General features: G+C 43.6%; 3 protein-coding genes across 10 annotated transcripts in view; 2 read left to right on the top strand and 1 right to left on the bottom strand.

Moving 5' to 3' along the window:
- The window catches only part of LOC131137946 (serine/threonine-protein kinase DCLK1), a 33,233-nt gene extending 15,313 nt beyond the window's left edge, over positions 1–17,920 (top strand). The window contains exons 1-13 of one of the 5 annotated variants that reach the window (XM_058086425.2): positions 2,716–2,864; positions 4,599–4,693; positions 11,982–12,066; positions 12,707–12,879; positions 13,279–13,398; positions 14,997–15,143; positions 15,237–15,370; positions 15,444–15,521; positions 15,595–15,691; positions 15,775–15,855; positions 15,933–16,046; positions 16,282–16,355; positions 16,545–17,920. In XM_058086425.2, the coding sequence (XP_057942408.2) occupies positions 2,849–2,864; positions 4,599–4,693; positions 11,982–12,066; positions 12,707–12,879; positions 13,279–13,398; positions 14,997–15,143; positions 15,237–15,370; positions 15,444–15,521; positions 15,595–15,691; positions 15,775–15,855; positions 15,933–16,046; positions 16,282–16,355; positions 16,545–16,602 (1,272 nt within the window). In that variant the 5' untranslated portion in view covers positions 2,716–2,848 and the 3' untranslated portion in view covers positions 16,603–17,920. Of the gene's footprint in view, positions 1–2,715; positions 2,865–4,598; positions 4,694–4,788; positions 7,205–11,981; positions 12,067–12,706; positions 12,880–13,278; positions 13,399–14,996; positions 15,144–15,236; positions 15,371–15,443; positions 15,522–15,594; positions 15,692–15,774; positions 15,856–15,932; positions 16,047–16,281; positions 16,356–16,544 lie in introns of those variants that run through there. The other 4 variants (XM_058086424.2, XM_058086423.2, XM_078787507.1 and 1 more) reach the window with 4 other exon arrangements.
- Positions 17,921–18,115: 195 nt separating this feature from the next.
- rfxap (regulatory factor X-associated protein) lies at positions 18,116–21,137 on the top strand. Its single transcript, XM_078787962.1, has 4 exons — positions 18,116–18,816; positions 18,928–19,038; positions 20,261–20,391; positions 20,466–21,137. The coding sequence occupies exons 1-3, from the start codon at positions 18,409–18,411 to the stop codon at positions 20,366–20,368; spliced, it is 627 nt and encodes a 208-aa protein (XP_078644088.1). The 5' UTR covers positions 18,116–18,408; the 3' UTR covers positions 20,369–20,391; positions 20,466–21,137.
- Positions 20,631–26,451, bottom strand: smad9 (SMAD family member 9). 4 transcript variants are annotated; one of them, XM_078787961.1, is made up of 10 exons: positions 26,135–26,451; positions 25,777–26,056; positions 24,871–25,096; positions 23,432–23,686; positions 23,151–23,366; positions 22,702–22,959; positions 22,515–22,625; positions 22,219–22,440; positions 21,888–22,144; positions 20,631–21,043 (listed from the first exon to the last, which is right to left on the bottom strand). In XM_078787961.1, exons 4-10 carry the CDS (start codon positions 23,625–23,627, stop codon positions 20,900–20,902), a joined length of 1,404 nt encoding a protein of 467 aa, XP_078644087.1. In that variant the 5' UTR covers positions 23,628–23,686; positions 24,871–25,096; positions 25,777–26,056; positions 26,135–26,451; the 3' UTR covers positions 20,631–20,899. The 4 variants fall into 4 exon arrangements, with proteins under 4 accessions (XP_078644087.1, XP_057942948.1, XP_057942949.1 ...); XM_058086965.2 differs by lacking the exon at positions 26,135–26,451 and having other exon boundaries at positions 25,777–26,069; XM_058086966.2 differs by lacking the exons at positions 24,871–25,096; positions 25,777–26,056; positions 26,135–26,451 and adding an exon at positions 24,449–24,804 and having other exon boundaries at positions 22,515–22,622.
- Between the last annotated feature and the right edge of the window lie 3 nt (positions 26,452–26,454).

Here is a 26,454-nt window from a genome sequence, read left to right as displayed (position 1 = left end):
CAGAAGCCGGCAGCACTCATGCATCCCCCGACCATGATGCGAGCATCACATGCCAGCTTTTGCAAACTACTGTAAAGTACATCCACTTTACTTTCCATAGTGTTTTTTTTCCCATATTGTATGTGCTTGTCTTTACTATCTTTGTGCAGCACAACCCTTGACCACCTTTTACTGTATGGACGTTTTGGCAGTAAAATGCCTTTTGTCTTGGACAGATGTGTGTGTTCCCATGGCAACATGTATCCACAGGACAGACAGACACGACCGTGTCCTGTGTGGGTCCATATTAGTCAATCGCTTCCTGATTCAAATGTCCCGCGGTGAAGCACGGTGACGCTTAGAACCTTGAGTCAGACCATGCCGCTGCTCCCCCTCCGGCACAGCTTCCGCCAGTCACCTTCATCATCACCATCATCATCATGTTTGTCCCAGCATCTCCTAAAAGGCTGTTAGCCGCAAAACAAATCATTCACAGAGTTGCTGTTTGACCCAGCTGTGTTTTTTTATTATTAGTTCTAGTGAAACCTCTGTTTCGTCTCAGAGGAGTTTGTTTTTTATTCCACACATTACACCCCCCACACCCCCTCCCCACCTCCCAGTACAGCTTGTCCTAGATTGATGCTAACGGTCAACAACAACAACAACAGTGAGCCACATAGCTCGTGTAAGAGCTCTAATGAGCAACAAACAACCTGGAGCACGAGGCGTCATCAAGAGATGACTACACAATGTAACCATATTCAAGGCTAGAGCTGTTCCTAAAGGTCCGCTATGCTCACTCTTCATGCCAGGTTGTTGAAAAATATGTGTATTAGTTGGCTTTTAGTTTAACAATTCACTGCAAACTCGCAGAATCACAGGACAGGACAAATAGAATATTGAAAACAAGCAAACAAAATTAGTATTATAGAAATATTCATTCATTCATTCATTCATTTTCTACCGCTTATCCACACGAGAGTCACGGGGGTGCTGGAGCCTATCCCGGCTGTCGTCGGGCGAGAGGTTGGGTACACCCTGGACGGACTGGTTGCCAGACAATCACAGCGCACATATAGACAAACAACCATTCACACTCACATTCATACCTATGGACAATTTGGAGTGGCTAATTAACCTAGCATGTTTTTGGAATGTGGGAGGAAACCGGAGTACCCGGAGAAAACCCACGCATGCACGGGGAGAACATGCAAACTCCACACAGAGATGGCCGAGGGTGGAATTGAACCCTGGTTTCCTACCAGTGAAGTCTGCGCGCTAACCACTCGTCCGCCGTGCAGCCTTATTGTATATTATATTATGTAGTATAAATTATTGTATTATTGTGACTGTTGCATCCAGTGCGGTAAACCTAACCACTAGTGTAGCAAAAAATAATTAAATTCATATATTTCAGACATTTATTGTTATTATACAGTGCAACCTTGGCTAGCGTTATTCATTTGTAAAAAAGTGTTAAAAAGCATATTTAGGAGGTGGTAAACAGGTTTTCTATGTCGTATGTATGTCTACTATATTGGGTAATAGGAGTGTAAAATGTGAATATAGGGTTGTTATTTCTTATCTAGAGTGCTCTAATAATGTTAATAATTGTACTTAGAAGGTGGTGAACAGGTTTTCATGTGGTAATAGGAGTGCAAATGTGACTATAGGGGTGTTATTGCTTCTCTAGAGGGCTCAAATAATGTTAACAATTGTAGTTAGAAGGTGATGAACATGTTTTCATGTCTTATTATGTCTCATATATTGTGTAACAGGAGTGTGAATGTGACTATAGGGGTGTTATTTCTTGTCTAGAGGGCTCTAATAATGTTAATAATTGTATGTAGAAGGTGATGAACAGGTTTTAATGTCTTATGTCTCATATGTCGTGTAACTGGAGTGTGAATGTGACTATAGGGGTGTTATTTCTTGTCTAGAGGGCTCTAATAATGTTAATAATTGTATGTAGAAGGTGATGAACAGGTTTTCATGTCTTATTATGTCTCATATATCATGTAACAGGAGTGTGAATGTGACTATAGGGGTGTTATTCCTTGTCTCGAGGGCTCTAATCATGTTAATAAGCGTATTTAGAAGATGGTGAAGAGGTTTTCAATGTCTTAATGTGTGCCTAATAATTAATAATAAAAAGAAGAAATATATAATAATGGAATTGAGAAACCACATATTTTGCAGGTGTAACTGCTTACAAATTCAACAATATGAACTATGAACAATAAAACATTGGCTGCAAAATGTCGAGAGAAAGAGTACCACAAGCTACCCAGGGTACCTTTTGGCAGCAATATATGGGTGTTTTTTGGGCATGGGTATTGTGCGTAGATATTTATTTGTATGCCCACATGGTGCAGTGGGTTTAATAAATGGACTGAGGACATGCCTGGTAGGCCTGGCCTGATGTGGCCCCCGGCCCGCAGTTTGCCCACCCATTGTATAAACAGTGCAGAAAAGACACAAATCCAGAAAAAAACAAAATTAAGTAAATGTAAGTGTAAGTAAGTGTGATTTTATATGTATTTTTATATTTTTATTTCCAAACGTTTGAAACAATAGTGATGCATGTTTTCAAGCAAAAAATGCCTGGCTGAAACAGGTTGCGAGCCGCTGTTGTAGATGGTGTATTCAGTACCACATACACACATACAAACCCATCCTTCCCTTTTGTACCCCCCCCCCCCCATGCCTCCAGCGCCGCGCGCGCGTCACCGTGTGCGCAAGCCTTGCTCCCGCCTCTGCGCGACAGTGTAGTACAGCTCAGCCCTTGTCTTCCCATTCAACACTTGAGCAGACGAGGAGCTGCTCTTCTTCCTCAGCGCCGCTTTGGACCCACACTGTGCTCTTCATCATGCTGGGGGAGGAAGGTAGGGGAGCGGGATTGGCATCCTCATCATCATATGTCTTCTTCTTCATGTGTGCTCTTCATCATGTGTGAGGGTCACTGAGGCTTTGCATGCTAAACTGTACCCATTTGGAGGATGGAGTCGGTCAGACGTGTTGTGTAACTGTGTGTGTGTGTGTGTGTGTGTGTGTGTGTGTGCTGCTTTCATCAATGGAGGTGTCTTCAGCAGAGGCAGCCATGGAATCATGATAGTAACAATGATTATACTGCATTGTGTAGCGTGCATACATGCTGTGCTGTTGTGTAACGTCTATTTTTGTATTTGGTGAGCCCTGCTGCTGAATTATGCACAAAGTTGTTTTTGGAATAAACATGATAATGCCAGGACCGCTCACTGTGTGGAACAATTTCAGCATTAACATTTCATAGTCTGATAGAGAGGGAGGCATAGTGTTGATAAGCCATATCATCATAAAAATGTCTATTAACATGCATGCTATTGTATATGTTATCAGTTGGGAAAAAATGGGGAAAACAAAGTGTTTTTTTTTTTACATTTTCAGTCAATTGTATCCACATTTTTGTGCACACGTTGGAGATGCATACTTTTTTGGGGACACTTATTTCATATTATTTCGTCAGGAAGTGACATCACCATTTTTTCAGCTGTGTTACACAATCTATGACCTCCAGTAGAGAAATGTCAACATTTGCATTTCATAGTCTGATAGCGAGGCAGGCATAGTGTTGATAGTCATATACGAAATATGCTGCGTCTATTAACATGCATGGTAGCAAACATGTCGTCATTGTGCAGTAGAAAAAAGAACGCAAAAAGTGAAAAATAATGGTGAAAGGGTGAATTTTTGTCATAAATTTACCCTATTTTTATATGGTTTGTTTTTTTTTAGATAAAAATAACAGAATCAAACAAAAATTGGAGATGCATGCGCCATGTTGGGACAGTTTTGTGACAGTGATTACACATTTTTTCATATCTTAAATAATAATAATAATCAAGATAAAATAATAAAGATGATAATAATTCTTCATTTTGGTTGAAAAAAGTAAAAGTGCACTGTATATGTTGCTTTTCCAATTGTATATGAGCCTCTCATGTTATTAAATATGGCCACCAACATGTAAATATACATATAATTTGACTATACCAGAGGTTTTACTGAAATAGCAAAGAAACTGGGGGCAACTTTGACATTTTTTATTTAGTAAAAAGTCTTAAACCGACCAATGCACATAAAAAGTTCTAAAGAAATGTCTCTTTTTATCGAGTTGTCTTGTTTAGTTGTTTTTGAAAGTGGCTAGGACCAACAAAAAAGGAACTGCAGGCTACAAATGGCCCCTGGGCCACACTTTTAACACCCGTGTTATATATGAACCACCATTGCAGTGTAAAATATAAAGATGTTGACATACCAGTACCTCCCGTGAGTAATAATGGGTGTACCTAATGAAGTCAGGGTATAAAGATGCTTGCTTGCTTGGACCCCAATCATGATTTTTTCTTGGAGAGCGATGGCCAAGAGTGTGTTTTTTTGTCTTGCGAGACAGACGGTGCCTGGCTTTAATTAAAGCTGCAGCGCGTCTAATGAGTTCAGGCTGCTGGGGGTCAAAGGGCCACCTCAGAGGACATGTGTTGGTGAAGCATGATGATGCAAACAGGAAGTGTGTGTGGCGGTGTTCTAGGCTCCACGTGGCCCTCTCATGCACTTTGCTCCATTTCTTCTTCTGCCTCCAGTGAACGGGACGCCCGCCAGTCAGATGTCCACGCCGCATACGGCTAAATCTCCCAGCCCCTCCCCGACCAGCCCGGGCAGCCTCAGCCAACGGCGGGTAAGAAGCACAGTCCACGGGCACTGGGTCTCTCGCTCACACACACACACACACACACACACATACTCATAGTTACTAAACCTCTATATCAACAGGACACGGACAGAGACGTGAGCGATCTTAGGCCGACTACATCTTAGAAGCACAAGCCCACATCTTTAGTGTCTTGGGGGGTGAGGGGGGCGGGGCCCGACCATTCGCCTCACTCTTGAGGTGCCCTGAGATTGGCCGACACCTCTTATGTGTGTGTTTTCATGTCCTGTTTGTTGTTTTTGTAGCTGTTTTGTTGAGGCTAATTTGTGCAATATGTCACGTAAACATGATCTCATGTGAATTCGCTTCACCTCCATGGTCTGTTACAATGTCAACAATGTGTTGTGTTGATGCCAGCTCACCGGAAGAGGAGCATGCAAGTCAAAATAATGTTATCTTATAATCTGATGTCATGGCAGCAGGGGGCGGAGCCAGCCAGTCGCACTTAATAAAGAATCTAGAGCAGCGTGACTTCAGTGCATACTAATACGTAATAAAGAATATGGAGAGAAAAAATAAAAAGTTGAGCCGAATCCACTTAATGGCAGCGTGACGAGGTCAAATTGATGTCCCGCTCTAAATGCGACCGCCTCCTCCGCTCGGCTTACCACCAATCTCTCCTCAAATGTTCACGAGCGAGCGCTTAAATCCCGTCCGAGCAGAACTCGGAGCTGAGGGTCCATTTCTACGTTATCTCCTCCGTGCAGCCTGCAGCTGTCGCCTCCACCTTCATCCTCTTCCTCATATGAAGGCTATTAATGTCACACGGAGACATGACACTTTCCGACGCCATATTTGTTACATTTAAAGACTGCAGGGAAAGTTGGCAGTAATCCTCACGGAGTGTTGCAGTCAAATGCTAACAAAAAAAGATGTCTGACACTATATATGACTCATATGGTGATATAATGAGAACGTGTCCCCAATGTTGTGACTGGTAGTGTATCTACACGTACGCACAGATATCATTTATATAAGCTTTCACTCGTGTGTCGCCATCTTGCTCCAGTCGGTTTGTCCCAAATTCTTCCTAGTTTGAGGTTCGACGTTCACATTCACAATGCAGCATTAGCGTTCCGCTCTTGAGCGCGAGCTGCCATGTTTTTTTCTAGTGACTCGAGGCTAATAGGGTCACTTGCAGCACACCATGACTTGCTATACGAATAAATATGAATACCATAAAGTATGATGTATAAGCAGTACGTGTCCACGTCATAAAATGGCATATTGTGGCACGCATGAGCCTGTGAGGACCAATCATCTATTTAGTATTTGACAGGAGCTCTGAAAAAACTGTCAATCCATTTTGCAGGAGGTCATTACTCAATAGAACAACATTAAACTCATTGCACTTAACACTCAAAGCGTATACCCCAGAAATATATTATTCCCATAATGCATTTTGTTTGAGAAATGCATTTGTATGGCACTGCAATGCTGCCTCTGTCTGGAGGACCTTTGGAGGACCTGGACCCCAAAGCCCAGAGGGAGGCTGACGTCATTGCAGCGCCTCGATGACTGCGTTGCTCAGACGCAATGCCTTATGGGAACATATTTAAAGATTTATTTTAAACTCATATTGGGATATGAGTGTTCAGTCGCTGTGTGATGAATTTATACTTGTTAGTAAAGTGTTCTTTGAAAGATGACACGGTGAGTCATTCTGTTATTGTTATACCGTTGATGATGACCACCCATGTTTTCTAGTGGGTTGACAAGCCTGTTGTGAGTGCACTGATATAGCTCATGATTGACTGACTCATGACTCTAAATCAGGGCTCCCACTGCAAACCACAAGCAAATAAAAAAGTGAGCGTACAGGAAGACAGGAAGTTCACGTCTGTGGTCCTAAATGAATGCACATAAAAATAACATACATCCATAAAGTGGCCCTCATGATTTATACATGCAGCACTCCAGTGACCCATTTTTTATGAATTAGAACGCCTTGCACGTTTTCTCTGTTGAAGCTTCCCTACATCTCATCGACGTTTCTAGGCGTCCGTGCCTTGAATTCCGACTGTCAGTGGCGCTGCCTGAGGTCGCCTCCCGTCTGCTTGCTCCATTAAATGTGAAAAAGACAGCGGGGGCGATAAATCATTAGAACAAGCTGCTATTAGGCCCAGACGCCACAAACACACGCCACACAGTCAGGCGGGAAGTCTAGATTGTGTGTGTGTCACCACTGACTCACTGGTGTCCATCATCCTTTGATTTGCACGTTCCTCATCCTCATCGGCAACCATATTGTGTGTGTGTGTGTGTGTGTGAGAGAGAGCGAGAGTGTGTGTGTATTTGTCATAAATACAGATTATTTCTCAAGTTGTGTTCATGTTGGGGTGTGACACACTCTCATTTGCATGTTTCATCTCCCTGAAAGGCGCTCATGTGCAGATCTACATCTTCTATTTCTGTGTCCCATTTGTGCTTGTTTTCATTTCCACGTCTCTCCGTCATTAAATTGTCTTTTCATTTGCACTTTGTCGCCTTGTGTTCATTCATTGTGTTTTCTTTGTGTTGGTTCAGCGTGCTGCTCTCCTATTGCACATCAAACACACACACACACACACACGGTGGAGGGCATGTTTGTTTGTTGGGGGTGCGATCAATCATTGAGGTCTTTCATGCAGCGTGATAATTGCTGACGTTAAGTCTGTCAGGTTACCGTTCTCACCTCATAAATCACAAATATGACAAAAACATCAGGGTAAACCCTTCACAATCATTGTTTTAAATGACTGTTATTTCTCCAAGAGTCTTTACTTTAGTGGGAATGGATTTCAAACTAAAAGCATTCATGGAGATAGTACATGTTATTAGTATGAGTGTAACAGTACGCCATCATCACAGTTCGCTACGTAGTACCTTGGTTTTAAAGGGGAACTGCACTTTTTGCCCAAACCTTATTATCATTTTAAAGTTATTTATTATGAATGTATTATTTAAAAAACTTGAAAACTGATGGTAATTCTCCAGTAAAAAAGTACTCAGTAGTGCAATAAGTCAGCATTCACGGCTTCACAAAAACACAAATTTTTTCTTCAGAAAAAAGACATCATTCCTCAGATGTTATTCTCCAAAAATTGGCAATCATTCATAAATAGGTGCTAATACCAACACAATGTGCTGTACCACCATTTTTATAGGTTTAGAACTTTATGCTTTATGCTTATGGCTTTTCATCAAGCAGTGAGATTTTGGACGCATCATACATGTAGTTCTGTGAGATGCAAAAATGAAATTCATCAGTAACTTTTACAAGACACACAAAATTAATAAGGAACGAACCTACCTAAACCTAACCAATACTCACCAGTTCCTCTGTAACCACTCTAAATGTATGTGTAAGTACTCTGAATGTATTTGCCTTAGTCATTAGTTCTTCAGTAACTACTCATTAGTTAATCAGTAAATACTCTAAATGTATGTGCCTCATTAGACTCTCAATAACTACTCATTAGTTTATCAGTAACTACTCTAAATGTGCTAATGACTAATATGACTAAATGTATGTATTAGCCATTAGCTCTTCATTAGTTCCTCAGTAACTACTCTCAATGTATGTCTTAGTCATTAGTTCTGCATTAGTTCCTCAGTAACTACTCTCAATGTATGTCTTAGTCATTAGTTCTGCATTAGTTCCTCAGTAACTACTCTACTCATTAGTTCCTCAGTAACTACTCTACTCATTAGTTCCTCAGTAACTACTCTAAATGTCTGTGCCTTTGTCATTGGACCCTCAGTAACTACTCATTAGTTCATCAGTAACTACTCTAAATGTATGTGCCTTACTCATTAGTTTATTAGTTCCTCTGTAACTACTCTAAATGTATGTATTAGTCATTAGTTCTTCATTAGTTGCTCAGTAACTACTCTAAATGTATGTCTTAGTCATTGGTTCTTCATTAGTTCCTCAGTAACTACTCTAAATGTATGTCTTAGTCATTGGTTCTTCATTAGTTCCTCAGTAAATACTCTCAATGTATGTCTTAGTCATTGGTTCTTCATTAGTTCCTCAGTAACTACTCTAAATGTATGTCTTAGTCATTGGTTCTTCATTAGTTCCTCAGTAACTACTCTAAATGTATGTCTTAGTCATTGGTTCTTCATTAGTTCCTCAGTAACTACTCTAAATGTATGTCTTAGTCATTGGTTCTTCATTAGTTCCTCAGTAACTACTCTAAATGTATGTCTTAGTCATTGGTTCTTCATTAGTTCCTCAGTAAATACTCTAAATGTATGTCTTAGTCATTGGTTCTTCATTAGTTCCTCAGTAAATACTCTAAATGTATGTCTTAGTCATTGGTTCTTCATTAGTTCCTCAGTAACTACTCTAAATGTATGTCTTAGTCATTGGTTCTTCATTAGTTCCTCAGTAAATACTGTATTTTTGTGTACTTTACTGAGTGAAACCGTGAGACCCAACAGATGAACAGATGAATAGCGAACGTTGGTGAGAACAATGTCCCGTGGACACAGTCCAAAGAAGAGTGGGGGCTGTTTTGGCTGACGTTTCACTTGCTGTAGCTGTCCCAGTACTTGCATATGTGATATATATTCACGTACTATATATTTGGACCTTTTTTGTCTCTTAGCAGTCCCATACGTTAGTATGTCCCCGTACATCCTGTCCATCCCCTTTGGTGTCCCCGTCATTCTTCCCATCCAGCTGGCACGGCTGGGCGTGCTAATCCCCAAACAGGGTTGATCTTTTCAAACGAGAGCAGGATGGATTTGTTTGCGTCTAGACGGCCAAGTTGCGTCAGGGAGGGAGGGGGCGGGGACAAGCACAACGCGCCACCTTTGTCCACCAAATCTTATTACATTTCTTCTTTTTGCACCGCAGCAATAAGAGCGGCCCGGGGGAGGACTGCGGTCCAGATTTAGATGGCGGCAGGCTTTAAGATGTTTAATCAGCTGTGAGGCGGCCTCACGCTCTTATGTAAACGTTTCATCATGGAGTGGACCGTTGTTCAATTCCCTTTTTTTTATCACAGCAGATGCTCCCCCGCATCCGCTCTCTAGATGATGCTCCAGGTCTGAGGTCAACAGTGGACATCCTGTTTCATTTATATTTATGTCCTGTTAGCATTCAGGATGCTAGCATGCTGTGTGAGACGGCCGGCCGGCAGGGAGGGGGCACCGCTGCCATTTTAAGATATTAAAAGCACACACAGTGTTATACAATAACATCCTCGTCTTTCTAATAACCGTGAAAGTTATTTTATTTATCAAAAGTCTCTCAAAAGCTCTGTCCCTAGAAGTCCCGCCCCCATCCAGGAAGTGACCATATTCAGTCTGCCAGGAAGTCTCATAAGCTGCCTCCGGAGCAGTTTCCATAGCAACAGTGTTGTGTTGCCACAGAGGCTGCATGCGAGATAAGGCCACCAGAGACGAAAAGACAAAGAAGAACAACTGTGATGATTGGACAGACCATCATTTACATAATGCAATATTTCCATACAGGATAGTCAGTATTGTCAGTATAGCAAAACATTGACTGATTGTAATGAGAAATTATCAATATATTATACAGATTATTACAGATTATACTGCACTAAACACAAAATACTATACCTTTACATAACAATACAATAAGTAAATCTTGTTATTAAGTATAGTAAAACTTTCACTGATCAATACTGCTTCATCCTTATCATATAATTATATTAAAAATGAAACCAATATTTGGTGACTCCAAATTGTCCATAGGTATGAATGTGAGTGTGAATGGTTGTTTGTCTATATGTGCCCTGTGATTGGCTGGCCACCAGTCCAGGGTGTACCCCGCCTCTCACCCATAGACAGCTGGGATAGGCTCCAGCATCCCCCGTGACCCTTGTGAGGAAAAAGCGGTAGAAAATGAATGAATGAATCAATGAAACCAAAATTAATACATTATATACATTCATACAACTATATTATACTACATACATTTTGTGCTTTATTATTATGCATTTATACATTATTTATTATTCTAACTATTTGATGAATGAGATGTGTTTTCAGAGGGGAAAAAAGCTTTCAGGCCAAACATTTGTAAATAAGTATATAGGACTATATAATAAGACAATATTTCCATATGTTATATTGTCAGTGTAGTATAGTTATAACATTAACATATAACATTGACTGATCAATACTACCGACAGCTTATTTTGTCATTTCAATAAACAACAATTATAACACAATGTTTATATTATCGTACTGCATATTCATGCACACACTGACCCAGAAGTACTATACATTTTCATAATACTACAAAATTTGTATACAGTCAAGAAAACAAAAGCCAACTATTCGTATAAATTCACATAAAAACATGTGCATGTAGGATATTTCTGTGTGTATTTACATCAGATGACAGCAACACGGTACTGTAGCTCTGTAAATATTTAAAAATGGCCGACCTTTGCCGCCACCGCCATGATGATGCTCGGGGTGTTGTGCACGTGCAATGATGTATAAATAAAGTTGACCCGAGGCCACGGTGAACCACAACGCTGGTCCTCATGCAAGGTCGACTCCAAAATGCCCCCAAAGATCACACAGCCTATCATTGTTGGCTCTGCTTCGTACCGTGGCATCACAAGAATCCTGTTGATTTTGAAGGCAGGCCATCACAATGGAGTCCATTTACAACCACAATTAATGTGACTTTTAATGCGAGAGCGGTCCTGTGCGGGAAAGAGTAACTCCTCGTCTTCATCTGCTTCCACCACGAGACTGACTGTGAAGAGGACTTGGTGAGGTTTTGTCTCCTCACGGCTCATCCTCTTTTAATGGTCTCTCCGAGAGCCCAGTGCTCACCTTTAATCACATAGGAAGTAAGTTGGAGGAAAAGGCGGAAGCTTGTTGGGACGCACACATCTCCATAATAGACATGACGTCATGGTGCTCATAGCCACTAGGGGGCATCATCTGTCAGCGCTCACACATAGCTAGTGATATTTTAACTTTGCGTCATTGTGTCATTTATCGGATTCATCAACAAATACATATAGTCCTGAACAGGTGAGGTATTAGTATACTTAGTATTCATTATACTTTTTTGTATGGTGCCCGCAAGGTAAAATGGCATCAAAGAACTATGTTAATGCCACTTCCAGATGCTCTTATGTCATCAATGCACTTCTCACTGCTATGATATGCTGTGAGGTCTCCGCACTGTTGTTTCCTTGGGGATGCTGCACGTTACATAAAAGCACTGGATGTTGTCGATTTTGGAATCATTTCTATTTCCTCACCTCCACAGGCCTCGCAGGGCTCATCCTCCTCGTTGTCTTCCGATCAAGTATCCAGCCCGGCCAAAAGCGGTGGTGACAGACCAGCGACTGATGGTGAGGATGATGCGCTTTTGTGATGTCTCGTTTGGCATTGTCCAATCAGATTGCTCTAAAGTTGCTGCTCACAGCTACTTTGGGCCATGTTTACATACATACTTGAGTAATAAAGTATATATGTGTATATAGAATCATCTAATGATAAAACAATTATAGTATATCATTTAGGGATGTTCCCATCAAGGTTTTATGCTGCCGATCCCGATAATTTGTGAGTGAAATCCGTCAATACCGATACCAATACCGATCACATACATGCAGTGTAAATGTTTAAATGTACTACTGGCTATATTAGGGGTCACCATACTCATTTTTGTAACTCATTTTTATTTTCATATCTTATTCCAAGCTCGTTTTACCAGAACATGAACAAAATGCTAGTATCCACCAAACTAAAGCTTTCAAAGCGCCACCCCTGTGAGACATTTTCTGAGGCACGTTTTGCAGCGTGCAATGCTTTTCGCACTCTCACAAAGACGGGAAGTCCCAAAACCAGCAGATATGCTTGTTTTGGATGCTGCAGCAGGTTAGAGGTGATTTTCACTGATACTGATCTGTGGGCGATGATCTACGTGTAATATTACCTCAATATTCACACAGTTGTTCACGTTGTCTTTCCTATATTTGGTCTGCACAGAGGAAGTTGTCGTGGACGAGGTCCCGGCGGTGCCATCCTACATTTCGGAGCGCTACAAGGTGGGACGCATGTTGGGTGACGGGAACTTCGCCGTGGTCCACGAGTGCGTGGAACACTCGACGGGACGCCATTATGCTTTGAAGATCATCAACAAGGGCAAATGCAGAGGCAAGGTCAGGCCGGTTTCCTCTAAAAACCAGTTTTTCCACTCCTCCTGCATGCTTACTTTGATCTTTGTGTAATGCGGACCAGATCTGTTAAGTCGAGTTAAGTTAAGTCGAGCAGCGTTAACCAGGAAGTCAGAGGCCCTGCACTGTCAATCCACTGTCCAGCAAAGCTCTTAAGGTGTTGGGGAATTAACAGTTTTCTGGTTTATTATGGGAGCAAAGTTCATCAGTTTATCTTTTGAGGTAAAATACAATACATACGTAAATGGTATACTGGACATGACCCTGGTATGATTTGAACACGCAACCTTCTGATCTGGAGTCAGACGCACTACCATTACACCACAAGGTACTGTTCTGTTATATGTGCAATGTAGTTTGAATTCTATTCTATGACATTTCCAGGAACACATGATCCAGAACGAGGTGGCCATCCTGCGACGAGTCAAGCACCCCAACATCGTGCTGCTCATCGAGGAGGTGGACACGTACAGCGAGCTCTACCTGGTCATGGAGCTAGTCAAGGTGTGCGGGAATGTCTTTTCCGTGTATGCATGGGAACTCTTATTCAGAATTCCATTGGCCCCCGGCGTTTGAATATCAAACCAAGGCAGGGAGCGCTGCTGCATGTTTGTGCATAATTGATGAGGTGGGAATGCAATCCATCTGTTGGCGAGTAGAGGACATGTACGTGTGAGCTCATGGAGGAGTATGAATGAGAGTGTGGGGATGACTGATGAAGGCCGAGAGATTGTGGCGCATGCATTAAACACTAAAATGTTGTTTACTAGTTCATGAGGCTGGATGGGAGAAAATCCTTGCAGCCATGTTCCAAAATGTCAGAAGGCAGACACCACAGACTTAACTCCTTCGCTACCAAAGACGAATTCATACGTTTGTTTTTTTTTGCACAAGAGGCACAAAGAAGTGAGATGCAACTCTAGAGTAGACAAGAGCATATTTGATGCAGTTTTAAGCCGAAAAAAATGACCACAAGGTGGCAAAAGTGCATTTTTTAAGAACCCACCTGCATCTCCGTCATCGGCATCTCGTCATGTTACGGGAAGCATTGAAGCTAAATTTCAACAAATGTTCGCATTATAGCGCAGTTCAGTTGCAAATTTAAATATTGTAAATAGTTCATGGAGTTATATATTTGTAAAAAAAATGGCTATTTTCATGTAATTTTTGTGTTGTGTAGGTTGTGGCATCGTTGTTTAGACATTTTGGCTAAATATACAGTATATGACAAAATTTGTGTCAAAGTGAAAGTTATGGTTGAAATGTAAGAAAAGGCCTTTCTTTCTCCATTTTTTGTTGAGAGTTGATATTTTGTCAAAAATGGCTGGTACCAAGAGGCTTTTGAAAAATGGTTGGGATTGAATGAGATAATCATATGGCAACAGAAAAGCGGATACTTGATGTAGTACCTGGACTGACCTGTGAGAGGCAGCAATGCGCAGTAGGACTCCCACACGAAGCTAGCATTAGCTCTTGTCGAAGCCAATTGCGGGGACATTTTACTATTGTTGTATGGCTTGTATGACACATCATATAAACACGTGCGTATTTGTCACAACTCAGAAAGTTCGTCCTGCATTTTGATGTCCGCCTTACTTTAAACTTTGCGCCATTGCCAGTCGCTATAGTTTACTGTATTTTTGTTGTGTTTCCCGGCTTTCTCAGTCAGCTTGCTTGCTGATTGGTTGTTTCGTTCCACGTGAATATGGAGTCACCAGCGACTTGGAAGCCCCGGATGCTGACCACACACCAATTATTTGTTATCGTAGATGATGAACATTTTTATATCGAATGCCAATTTCCTAGCAGATTGGGGAGAACAAAATCAATTGTAACTTTATCCACACACCACAGGGTGATCTTTTTAGGGGGATAGAGCACATAATCGGCCCAGTTGCCTTTAAGTGTGTACGCCGCAGTCTACACACAGAGATGACACAGAGAGAAGAAGATAAGATTCGTAATTGAAAGGAAAAGTGTACAGTAATCTGGCACATTTGTTAAAGAGAGGAGGTGGCGCTCTTAATATCTGGCAGGTGACGGTGGGGTGGGGGTCAAGCTGCTCCTGACAACCCGCCTGTCATGACGTCCTTTGTCCACAGGGGGGAGACCTATTCGACGCCATCACTTCAGCCACCAGGTACACAGAGAAGGACGCCAGTGGGATGCTGTACAACCTGACCAACGCCATCAAATACCTCCACAGCCTCAATATCGTGCACAGAGACATCAAGCCGGAAAACCTGCTGGTGAGCTCACTTCCTGTCTCACTCACATGGCTCACTGGGTGCTCCGCCCCCAATTCTCCAACAATCATGTTTCATTTGGGGATCTGCATGCAGGTGTACGAGCATGCAGACGGCAGCAAAAGCCTCAAACTAGGAGATTTTGGTTTAGCCACCGTGGTGGACGGACCCCTTTACACTGTATGCGGGACGCCGACATATGTAGCACCTGAAATCATTGCAGAGACAGGGTACAGGCCTGTTTTTCAGTACTTCCTGCATTTTTAGTTATACTTTGTACTAAGAAGTCCTGATGTGTCACAGGTATGGTCTCAAAGTGGACATCTGGGCAGCAGGCGTCATCACCTACATCCTCCTGTGTGGTTTCCCACCTTTCCGAGGGTAAGCTAGCACTGGTTACCTGATGTTGTGTAGCCTCTACTGGCTGCTGATTGCAGTGCACGTTTTCTTGCAGGAGCAGCGAGGACCAGGAAGTGCTGTTTGATCAGATCCTAATGGGACAGCTGGAATTTCCTCTGCCATACTGGGACAACGTGTCGGAAACGGCTAAGGTGAACATCCAGCATTATTTGAATCCGGTCATACGTTGGTAGAATCGATCTCACAAAGTTTGTGTTGTTTCTGGGGAACAAAGGAGCTCATCCGATCCATGCTGGAGGTCGAGGTGGATCAGAGGTACACGGCCCTCCAAGTGCTGGAGCATCGATGGGTCATGGTAAGGGTGTTTGGAAACATGGAATCATTTATTGTAGTCTTCACATGTTTGAGTTGTTTTCCCTCGTTTGGATGCAGGATGAAGGTCTTTGTGAAAATGAGCACCAGCTGCCTGTAGCAGGAAAGATAAAGAAGCACTTCAACACTGGACTGAAGGTCAGCGACAACACAGATAACGTGGCGGTCATCTCTGTAAGTGGAGTCTACATCAATGGAGACAAGTATTGGGACAGCTACAATCATGTCAACATGTCTTGCTGGGATGGAGAATTAAAATTCAGGCACCTTTGGACTTAAACTGACCTGTCATTGGTCAATTTAACAGTTAAAAGCTGTGTCTCAATACTTTTGTCCACGAATAGCAAGCTGTGTGTTATTTAGGGCATCTCCACACACCTGACAGACTTTACTATTCCTGTGTGCTCAGCTGGACGGAAGCTTTTCTATGCAGAGATCTGGGTCGTTGGACTTCCACCAGCACCCAGCCATGTACTGGATAAGGTAAGTTTGGTTTCCATGGCGACACATTGTGCTGAGAGCTGTTTCTGTGTTCTACCCCGTTTGTTTAAGAACAGCCCTCAGTGCGAGTAAGCACAGTTGTACAAACATAACAATGAAACATAAGCCATTCATTTCTGTGATCGTGGACCCTCGCATGATGTCATCATTTTGCCCCGCTTCCTCTTTCAGGCCCCCCCTCTTGATAAGGAGAGGACGCTTCTCAGACGAGGATGCCACCAGGATGTGATGCCTTTGCGAAGACGTTGTCCACTCACCAGGCTCCGCCTTCTAGCTGCCTATCCTTGCCCCAATTTGTGACCCCTGACTTTTACCCCCCATTTATCTCCCATGTGACTCTGACGCCATCTTCATCAGCTCTGCCAGCACCACCAAGCGGGAACCCCCTCATCCAGCTCCGGCAGGATGAGGATGATGAGATCAGCGTCCTATAAGGGACTTGCAGAGGGAAGACTATAAAGCAAAAAAAAATGAACTTCCTTAGAGGAGGGAGTATTAGAATGAGGTAAAGGACTTTTATTTCTCCAAGTTGTCCCATCCGAGCTCAAGGAGCGTGAAAGGGCATCGAGCATCCATCTTTCCCCTTCTGTGATGATCCGAGCTCCACAAGGAAGACTGACGATAGAACTTTCTCGGCAATACGGACCAATGAACTTCATCTTCTTTTTTTATATATATATATATATATACAGTATATATATTATGTATTTCCCTTTTTCCACAGAGATATGTCGTCGTCCTGACGGGAAGGAAGCGTGACGTAGAGCAGTAGGCCAGCGTATAGACTTTAACAAGAATAAATGTGATGTAGGCTCTTTTTTTCTTACAGAACACGTGGATATGTTGAAACAAAGACTCTAGTATTGGTGTTGCCTTCCTGTAATGTTGGATTGCAGTCGACGTGATGATGATGGCGGTGCATTCTTTCGCCCCCGTACGTTTGTGTGCCGCTCCATTCACTCGTGTGCCATCCTGGTGTGTAGCAAACATTTGACCAACAATGCAAACGCAATCATACTGCGTTGATATCATCTTTTCATTCTAATCAAGCCTCATTTACATGATTTCAACCCCCGGCGGCAGACGAGCCTCGCAGATGTCAAACGTATGCAGTCCAACAGGTTTGGATTCTGCAGAACCAGCAGCACTGAAGTGGATTTATTTGCCACCAGAAACCTCATTCATGGCTTCATTTATTCAGATGAAAACATGACAGACACAGTAGCTTCTTCTTGTTAGTTCTTGACGAGAGGCAGCAGAGCCAAGTCATGACGTGGAGATCATCAGTTTCAAATGTATTGTATCACTTAGCGTGTTTGGGGCCAATGATCTCACTGTTGTTTGTGAGTTCTTGTGAGGTGTCAATGATACGGCTCATGATTGATATGAATCAGTTCATATGAATTTGTTGAAACAGGAACTCCACACACCTACCGAAGTGCTCGAACAGCTGCACTACACAATTGTGTCCGTTGCAATACCAATACATGTACCTCTCCACCAGTGGTCTATCAATAATAACATAATTAAAATTGTTCCAAACCAAATGGGTTTATTTTTATTTTGAATTAATTATCATGTAGCTTAGCATGTAGGGCACACAGTCAGGGTTCGATTCTCTGCTTGGCATCTCTGTGTGGAGTACGCATGTTCTCCCCATGCGTGTATACATAGTACATATATACATTATATACTGGATAATAACCAATCAGCATGGGCCTGTTATTCTTCACCACTAGAGGGCCCTCTAGTCTGGTGCACGAACTGAAGGGAGGAGAAGAAGAACGACAAGCAGCGGCAATGTAGATGCTGTCACTGAGCAAACAAATCGCTCTCTCTTCGTATTATGTCGGTTCATGAATCAGAACCTTAATTCTGCGGTAGGAGGTTGCTTATTAGTTTCTGTAAATGAGCGAGAGAGCGCAAATAGCCGCTAAAACTTGACGGGCGATGCGAGTTCGCTAATCACTCGCTAGCGTTAGCTTGTTTTTAGCTAGTTTGTTGTCACCGCTTGGGAGAATTTCAATTAACAAACATGAGCGACGACGACAGTTCAGCGCCGTCCAACAAAGACTCGGCTATCTTGCTAACCAAAGACGGCCAGCGCTACATTGTGGGTGATAGCCGCTCGGTCGACAGCAGAGACGTGATCACGTTGATCCCAATGGACGCCGACATGGACGACCCGGACGAGGAGAGCGACTTGTTGGACACCTCGGACCCCAGAGACAGCGCCGCCAGCCCGGAGGAGCTCATCGACGAGGAAACCCTGGAGGGCGACAACGCCCCCAAACAGTGTACCTACGAGGGCTGCACGGAGACCACCACGCAGGTGGCCAAGCAAAGGAAACCATGGATGTGCAAGAAGCACCGCAACAAGATGTATAAAGACAAGTACAAGAAGAAGAAAAGTGACCAGGCCATGTCCAGCAGCAAACTAGACGTAAGAGCACAAAGTGGAAGTTCAAATGTCCATATTACTGATACCAGTGGAAGTATCTGAAATGTCAAAATATTACTTTCCAAATATTTATCATTTTTATTTTTTAACTAGGACAACTCAGAAGAAAGGCCCGTGTCTGTCAACAAGCAGCGTTTGGGGGCCATGGGGGACCGGCCGGCCAGACCCTCCCTCATCGAGCAGGTCCTAAACCAAAAGAGATTGGTAAGTTTTGACTACATTCACAAGCACACAATACACTTGTTCCTTGTTTTCTGCCATTATTCGAGCCCTGTACTCCTATTATTGCACAACTCGAATTGCACGGGCTAAGAATCACTGCAGGGACACAAGACGCTGCTTTAAGCATTCATACATGCCTCCAATGTATTTATTCTAAACTTAAAGAATGGAAAGAAGACAAAAACTTACCACTTCCACACGGATGTGAGTATTAACCTTTACTCCTATGCCACATTGCTCTACTACCTTATCATTTGTTGTATTGTGTGTTTCAAAATTGGGAAAGAGCACATTTACCAGACAGGGAGTGAACTCCTGTATTAGTAATTGATATAATAGGAGGTAGGACTTCATGTAGCTGGACATCGAGAAGTTTATTATTTGGATTTAAAGGGTCCGGCTTAGGGTTAGGGTTTAAAGATTATCCCTGCCAAAGCAACACTGTCACCATCAATAGAGCAAGGAAGGACCACTGGTATTATAATAATAATAATTGGACTTATTAATAATTCACATATTTTTAACAAATATATTTATTGCAGCTATCAAAAGCTGTACCTGTTGCGACCACTAGATGGCAATGTTGACGTGATTTGTGGCAACTTTCTGACAAGCATTTCATTATTTTTACAATTAAGTGTTTTGTTGCAGTTGATGCCTGTGTTTATTCTATAGCAAGTATTGTAATATAAGACAACTCACAGAAGGACTGCTGTGACAAATACGTCTGCTGACATTGGCCCAATTGATATTTCATATTGCATTTTATGGCTGTGGGTTTAAAATCTATATCTCTCATGGAGAATTTAGTCAGGGAATGCTAGCGAATCAGTGTGATCTCAAAGTAGCCACTCCCATCGTATTGCTGCCCAAATTATTCTTGCTCCCTTGTCCACTGGGTTCTCAATCAATGGTGACACCATCTCGAATGAGTACGTTAGTTTAGCCCTAGTTACCATGGCGATATGGCTGCTTTACAAAAAGTCTATAGTATGATAATCAGTGTTAACTTGCACATTTACAAGCGGTGACAGTGTTGTTTTTGGCAGTGCCAACCTTCTTGAATTCCTCATAACATCTTTCTATACTTTCTATTTAATTTACCATATATGTTTTTTTTTTTACATTTTCTAAACACAATTTTAGTTTTAGCGTTGTGCTAAAGCATCACATGCTCTAAACATGCGTGTGTTGCATCCGTCAGTCGCTGCTGAGGAGTCCTGAGGTGATCAGCTTCCTGCAGCAGCAACAGCAGTTCCTGGCAGCACAGAGCCGCACCCTTGCGCAGCAGCAGAACTTCCCGGGCTGCTGACAGGGCGACAGCCCAGCAGGAAGGTGTGGAAGCTTGTCATGTTAATGTCATTTATTGATGTTGGAGTGATGTAAGAATTTGTCAATTTACATTTCAGTTGCTGTGCTGTGCTTGATACCGTGAGGAGCATTTCTTTTTAATGAAGGTTTCTACTGAACATCCCCTCCCAACAAACTCCCTTTCTGTGAGTGACATTAAATTATTGCAGTTTAATATTTCAGTTTTACTGTGAAGTTTTGTTCAACACCTTTAGGGAATCATGTTAGTCTTGGAAAAAACAACTTTAATAGAAGTACAAAGCAACCAGCGCAAATAATCCAAACATTGGTCAGTACGTTGAAATACACAATATTTAACAGACATCACACACAAAGTGCCACGGAAACACAAGACGACTACTTGCTGCATCAATCAGTCAACAATCCAAATGAAATTCAGTCTTACAGTAAACAGTAGGGGACGTTTTGGGCTTTGGAACGAGGCGGAACCTTCCGGAAAGTAGGAGAAGCTGTGTGAAGAAGCAAGCACCTGCTAGGACACGGAGGAGATGGGGTTGTGTGGCGATCCCATTTGGGTTAGGACCTTGTCCAACCACTGCAGGGGCCCGTGCAGATGCACCTCGATCCAACAGGGGGTGCTAGTCACATCCTGTCGGTGGTACTCTGCTCCCCAGCCCTGAAGGGAGAACACAACCAACACTGAACATGAAACATGAAACACAGAAACATGAAAGTTGCATTTTATTTTGCATTAAATACATACTTGACCAAATAACGCTATTTGGTTTCGGCATTTTGTCAATTTTATGCCATTTTTCAGACCTATTACACATAAACACTGCAATAAGCTATTTAATTAACCTATTGACTGCACATGTGCATCTTTGTGCATTTGTTACATCAACCATCGTCTTCCTTTTACGTAAGTAGGCTTATAGTCCGTTTGTTTTTCTCTTCTGTGAAAGCGCCAAAAAGTCTCCTAGAACAATGGCACAAATTGAGGAGCGCGTCAGCAAAGAAATATGCAATATCCAAATATGTGTAAACTGTGCACTGTGTATATAATCAATATTTGTGGCACGAGTACCTTCCGTGAACCAGTCGTGAACACACCAAACATTGAAGGTGCATATCATTCACATGAATGGGGAACAATGCGCCTCACTATGTGTGGTCATTTAGTGCCAATGCCCACCATTTTCGGTCACAGATTAATAAATAGAACACAAAAAGTGCACAAACGAAACTAGTCTTCATGCCTTTCATGCGTGCCCTAAATAAATAAATAAATAAACGACATGTATTGCATGAAATTGCTGGACTGTGGGGACTCAAAATGCGCCAACACAGCTTTAGTCCGAGCTCCAACGGGCATCTGCATGGGGTTTGACTACAACACAGGAAGCTAAACAGCTAGTCAACATAGTTGTTGGTGATCGCTCTCAGGAAGCCACTTCCCAAAATGTAAACATGTTTTTGGAACAACAATGACGAGAGTAAAAGTATGCCGAGGGTGCTACCTTGACGAAGCTCATGCGGATGGTGCACATCTTGGTCAGCTCGTAGACCACCTCGAAGCCGTGGTTGACAGACTGGGCCAGCAGCTGAGCAAAGAGCTGGTTGTTGAAGATCTTCAGGCTGCAGCCGCTGGGGATCTTGCAGACCGTGGTGGCGTGGAAGCCATGTTGGAAGTTGCAGTTTCGGCTCTGCACAAAGATGCTGCTGTCGCTCAGGCACTCGGCGTACACCTCGCCGCCCACGTAGTACAGGTGTAGCCCTGAGAGGGACGCAGTCACCACGCCGTTAAAACTGAAGACTGCAAATACGAGATGGCGTGCACGCGTGGCCCACCTTTGCCGATGTGGCGGCGCGTGTGCTCGATGGTGGAGTTGCGGTTGACGTTGGATAGCAGGCCGAGGCAGAAGCGGTTCTTGTTGTTGGACGGGTCCGTGAAGCCATCCACCAGCATGCTGCGCGACGACGCGTGAAACGTCTCCCCCACCCGGTTGTTGAGCTCGTAGTACGCTATGGAGCACCAGTACTCGGGCTCCTCGTAGCACACCGGACGCAAATCTGCACACAAGGAAGTTGTGGCGTGAAAGAAACAAGCTCAGAGACAACAGGAAGTGCACTTTATCGGAACATGCCTCTGTGTGGAGCGGAGAAGGTGAGCTTGGTGGTTTCTGGGGTGTTGGTCGGCTTCACGTCCTCTTGGGGACTCGTCTCCATCATGCTGTACGGAGGAGGCGGCGTCTCTGCTGGACAAGACCACGCAACGGAGCAAATCTTTGTTCTTTTTGTACAAATGTAAAAACGATGTACCTCATTTTGTACCTGCGATGTGGTAGGGGCTGCCAGGCTCGGCTGAGCTGGCAGGGGAGTCGGGGTAGCTCTGCGAGGAAGGAGACTGGGCCAGAGATGAGGAAGAGGACGAGGAGAAGGACGAGCATGGCAGCGCAGGGAAGGATTCAGGGTAGGTGGCGTTCTGCGGCATCAGAGGCTCGTTGTGCAGAGAGGCGTTGCGGAACTTTGCCAGTAGGCTGTGCTGGGGGTTGAACTCGCTGTGGCGGGGGACGAGGACCGGCGGCAGCACTGGGACAAAACCATGACATTAAATGTTAGCATACGTTTACTCTACTAGTGTTTAAGGACATGTATAGAATACACACACACACACACACACACACACACAGCAGTGTATTTGTAATCAGATTTGTTGCCACGGGTCACGTGGTTCGGTACACATTAAAAGTGAGGAACAGGAAGTGAGCCTCCCGCAGTACCTGGCGTTTCCACACGTCTGTAGTGGTACGGGTTGACGCAGATGTCCTTCTGCTTGGAGCCGAACGGGAACTCGCAGCAATCGAGGGCTTTGAGCTCGTGGTGGGACTGCAGGTCTGGCCAGCGCCACACTCGACAGTAGATGACGTGAGGAAGACCTTTGCGGTGGGACACCTGCAGCCTGCCGTCCAGCGAGCGAGGGATGGTCACGCACTTGCCTGACGGGACAAGATGATCTCATTAGATGCGTCCGGTGAGTGGCGGGCAACCGAGGACACTCAACTGGGCTGTCCGGGACAGCTGAGGGCTCTCTCCAGCTCCTCCATGGCGCCTTTCTTCTTCTTCAGCTTCTTCACCAGCGAGTCTACCGCCTTCTCAGCCCACTTCTCCTCCTCGTCACCTTGCTTCCAGCCCAGCAGCCGTTTGACCGCCGGGCTGGTGAAGGAGAACAGGGACGTGATGGAGGCGGATGAGTTCATGGCGGGACGAAAACGGATGGTAGGTGAAGATTATTCCTCGTCTAGATAATCGAGATCATCTGTGAAGAGATTAGGTTGCATCCAGATGAGAACATTGATGAGGACGAGAAGAAGAAAGTGGAAGTTTTTCCAGGCAGGATCGTCCTGTGTGTCCTCTCTTTCTCTTGGGTGAGGGCTGAGAAGACGCCCAGGAGCCGCACTGTCTGGCCAGAAGACATCACAGGACAGGAGGGGAGGGTAGGGGAGGGGGGGGGGGGCGGGTTTGGTTTGTTCTTGTTTGTCTTTCTCTCCATCATCTGCTGGGAACCATGCATCATCACAGCGGAAGACAGCAGGTCACACTAAGGTGATGTCCTTAGCACTGCCCGCTAAAGCCGTGTGGCGTCATTATTATTATTATTATTTACAAATGGATACTAGATGTTAGCAAGCGTAGAGGCAGCCAACAAGTGGTGACAAGGCACTGACTGGCTAGCAGGCTGCTGCTGCTGCTGCTTTATGGAGGCTGGCGTCAGTCAGTCTGCAGGCTCAGATAGTCCAATTACCTAATGCTTTATCACCAACACACACACCATCGTCCTCCACGCCCACTCTGACAAAAAAGTCAACATGGCAGCTTCCTTTTACTCTACTATAGCAATCATAAGCATCATTACTATCCCTCGTTAAACTTCATTAACGTAATTATTACAATAAAAATTAAAGCGCGTAACAGCTTGAGGCAATGGTTGTAAAAGTCTATGAATTAAATAAACTTTTTCCATGTGTATATCGATAAATACATAAATTGTATATTTTTTAACAATAAGGTGTCCGCTCACCTTGGCGCAGTAGACAAGTGTCACAACTGAGTCCACACCGCGAGTCACGTCAGGCTGGCGGCGACTAGAGGAAATGTGCGTGTCTGGCTCCGCACGCGCGCGTCAGTGGATGAGAGTCCCAAACATCCGCCCGTGCGAGTTTCAAAATAACAGCCCGAAGCCTAGTGAGCTATTGCTGTGTATATTTTGTTGTATATATGAGGTGGGGGGTAATCTAAACGAGCTGTATGCGGGAGGATGTGTGGTAATGACGTCACATCATGAAAAGCTAAAACTTCAGAAGTGGCATTAACAAGTGAAAGTAGATGGTGCCTTGTGAACAAGACAAGCTATATAGACATACAATATCATTAAAAGGTAACCTTCACTTATTTTACATTGCTGAATTTCCTATAAGGTGCGTATACGTGTACTTGACTTACTGCATGCTTTTGTTGTGAAGGGCTCAAAGAAGAGCTTCCTGTTGTATTGCAGTCATCTCGACGCAGGTCGGAGTCGTCCGGAGCCAGTCTGGTCTCCTCCAGGCCGCCACACAGCAGCCTCGCCGGCGTCAGGCTGGCTGGAACCGCAGCGCCGCTGTTCCAAATCCCTCCGCTTCCCCCTCCCTTCTGCCGGGCTAGCACCTGACAACATGGCTCCAATGCTAGGCTGGAAACAAACACACACAAAAAAAAGACACCACACCTGTTTTCCAGAATATTCTAATGAGTGATGTGAATTCTTTTCATGGTTAAAAAAAGTCGTGAGGGCTGTACGAATGTTGTACAGAGGGTACATGAAAACACTCCATGGGGTACTTCAGATAAAACAAACATAAGCATAAATATAAACCACTTTTAAAAAACCCCAAATACTTTACTCCGGTTAGGGCAGGGGAGTCCTAAAGGCGCCTGGGGGCCATTTCCGGCCCACAGCTTGTTTTTATTGGCCCACGAGACATTCTAAAAAATACAATTTAACAACAAACAAGCCACAAAAATGGGACAAATGAGTAAAACAAGCGTAATGTAAGGAGTGTGGAAATGGAAAAGCAGTTTTGTCAACACAAAATTTTGATTTTTAGTTTGCATATCCACATAAGAACCAAAAAAAAACATATAAACATTAGCTTGGGCACCCCTGGTTTACGGGATACTTGACTAGAAAAGGTTGACAACCTGTTGTAACGTGACAGTGAATGCATCACACTTGCATTTGCGACTCAAATAACAAACACTGTAATCAACTATTGAATCCTGGTATTACGTTCACTAGACATTCCTCAAAGAAAAAGGTGAATAATTTAAGCAAAAACGGTCCACGCGTGTTATTGTTAAGTGTTCAATTACCTTAAGTGGGGGAGCCCGCAGACGGCGGAGGGATACATAGCGGGAGTGGCGCGTCAGGTCCGGTTAATGACGCAAGCCCTGTTGGCGACAGCCAGTCTGCAAGTTTGACATTTTCACAGTTTACAGCAACTGCAGCCGAACGTCACCATCCTCCTCCCGACGCCCAGTCCAACCACCGCGGGGAGAGAGGAGCAAGTCTTTTGTTTTACTTTCTTCTTCAGCAGCATCCAAGCCGCCATGCTGAGGCTGCGGTACACCGGCCAGAGGTCACTGCCTGGTCCTTCGATGAGAAAATAGTCCAGTACATATCACTAAAATATTACAGATTTAGAAAACAATGAACTTGTTGTATAAATACCTCTTACAGTGTCATTGGATGAATTTGATCAAGACGTAGCTTGTGCAGGTGTACATAATGTAGTGGAGACAGTCATACCTGTCAAAGAAACAGAACCGCATCCGAACTAACAATATTTCAATCTTCTCCTTCATGGTTACTTCATGGACCTTCTGCTTCGAATGCATCATTATTGGTGATTGACATATTAGTAAACCTTATTACTGTTCAATCAATGTAATCATTTGCTAAATGTTTATTTCAAGTCACTGACCCAAACTCACTTCCTGTTCATACAGTAACAAACAATCAATCTCATCTCGCCACCTGAGCGTCATGCT

Source organism: Doryrhamphus excisus, linkage group LG21, assembly GCF_037039965.1.
Source record: "Doryrhamphus excisus strain RoL-2023G ecotype Guam linkage group LG21, RoL_Dexc_Guam_v1.1, whole genome shotgun sequence".
NCBI lineage: Eukaryota > Metazoa > Chordata > Actinopteri > Syngnathiformes > Syngnathidae > Doryrhamphus > Doryrhamphus excisus.
The sequence above is the reverse complement of the archived record's forward strand: the minus strand, read 5'-3'. Positions and strand labels throughout refer to the sequence as shown.

Coding starts and splice junctions, on each gene's coding strand:
- smad9 (XM_078787961.1), bottom strand. CDS start 23,627: ATGAACTCATCCGCCTCCATCACGTCCCTGTTCTCCTTCACCAGCCCG. Junction 23,367..23,431: donor CAGCTGTCCCGGACAGCCCA/GTTGAGTGTCCT, acceptor TTGTCCCGTCAG/GCAAGTGCGTGACCATCCCT. Junction 22,441..22,514: donor CTTCTCCGCTCCACACAGAG/GCATGTTCCGAT, acceptor CCTTGTGTGCAG/ATTTGCGTCCGGTGTGCTAC.
- rfxap (XM_078787962.1), top strand. CDS start 18,409: ATGAGCGACGACGACAGTTCAGCGCCGTCCAACAAAGACTCGGCTATC. Junction 18,817..18,927: donor TGTCCAGCAGCAAACTAGAC/GTAAGAGCACAA, acceptor TTTTTTAACTAG/GACAACTCAGAAGAAAGGCC. Junction 19,039..20,260: donor TCCTAAACCAAAAGAGATTG/GTAAGTTTTGAC, acceptor TGCATCCGTCAG/TCGCTGCTGAGGAGTCCTGA.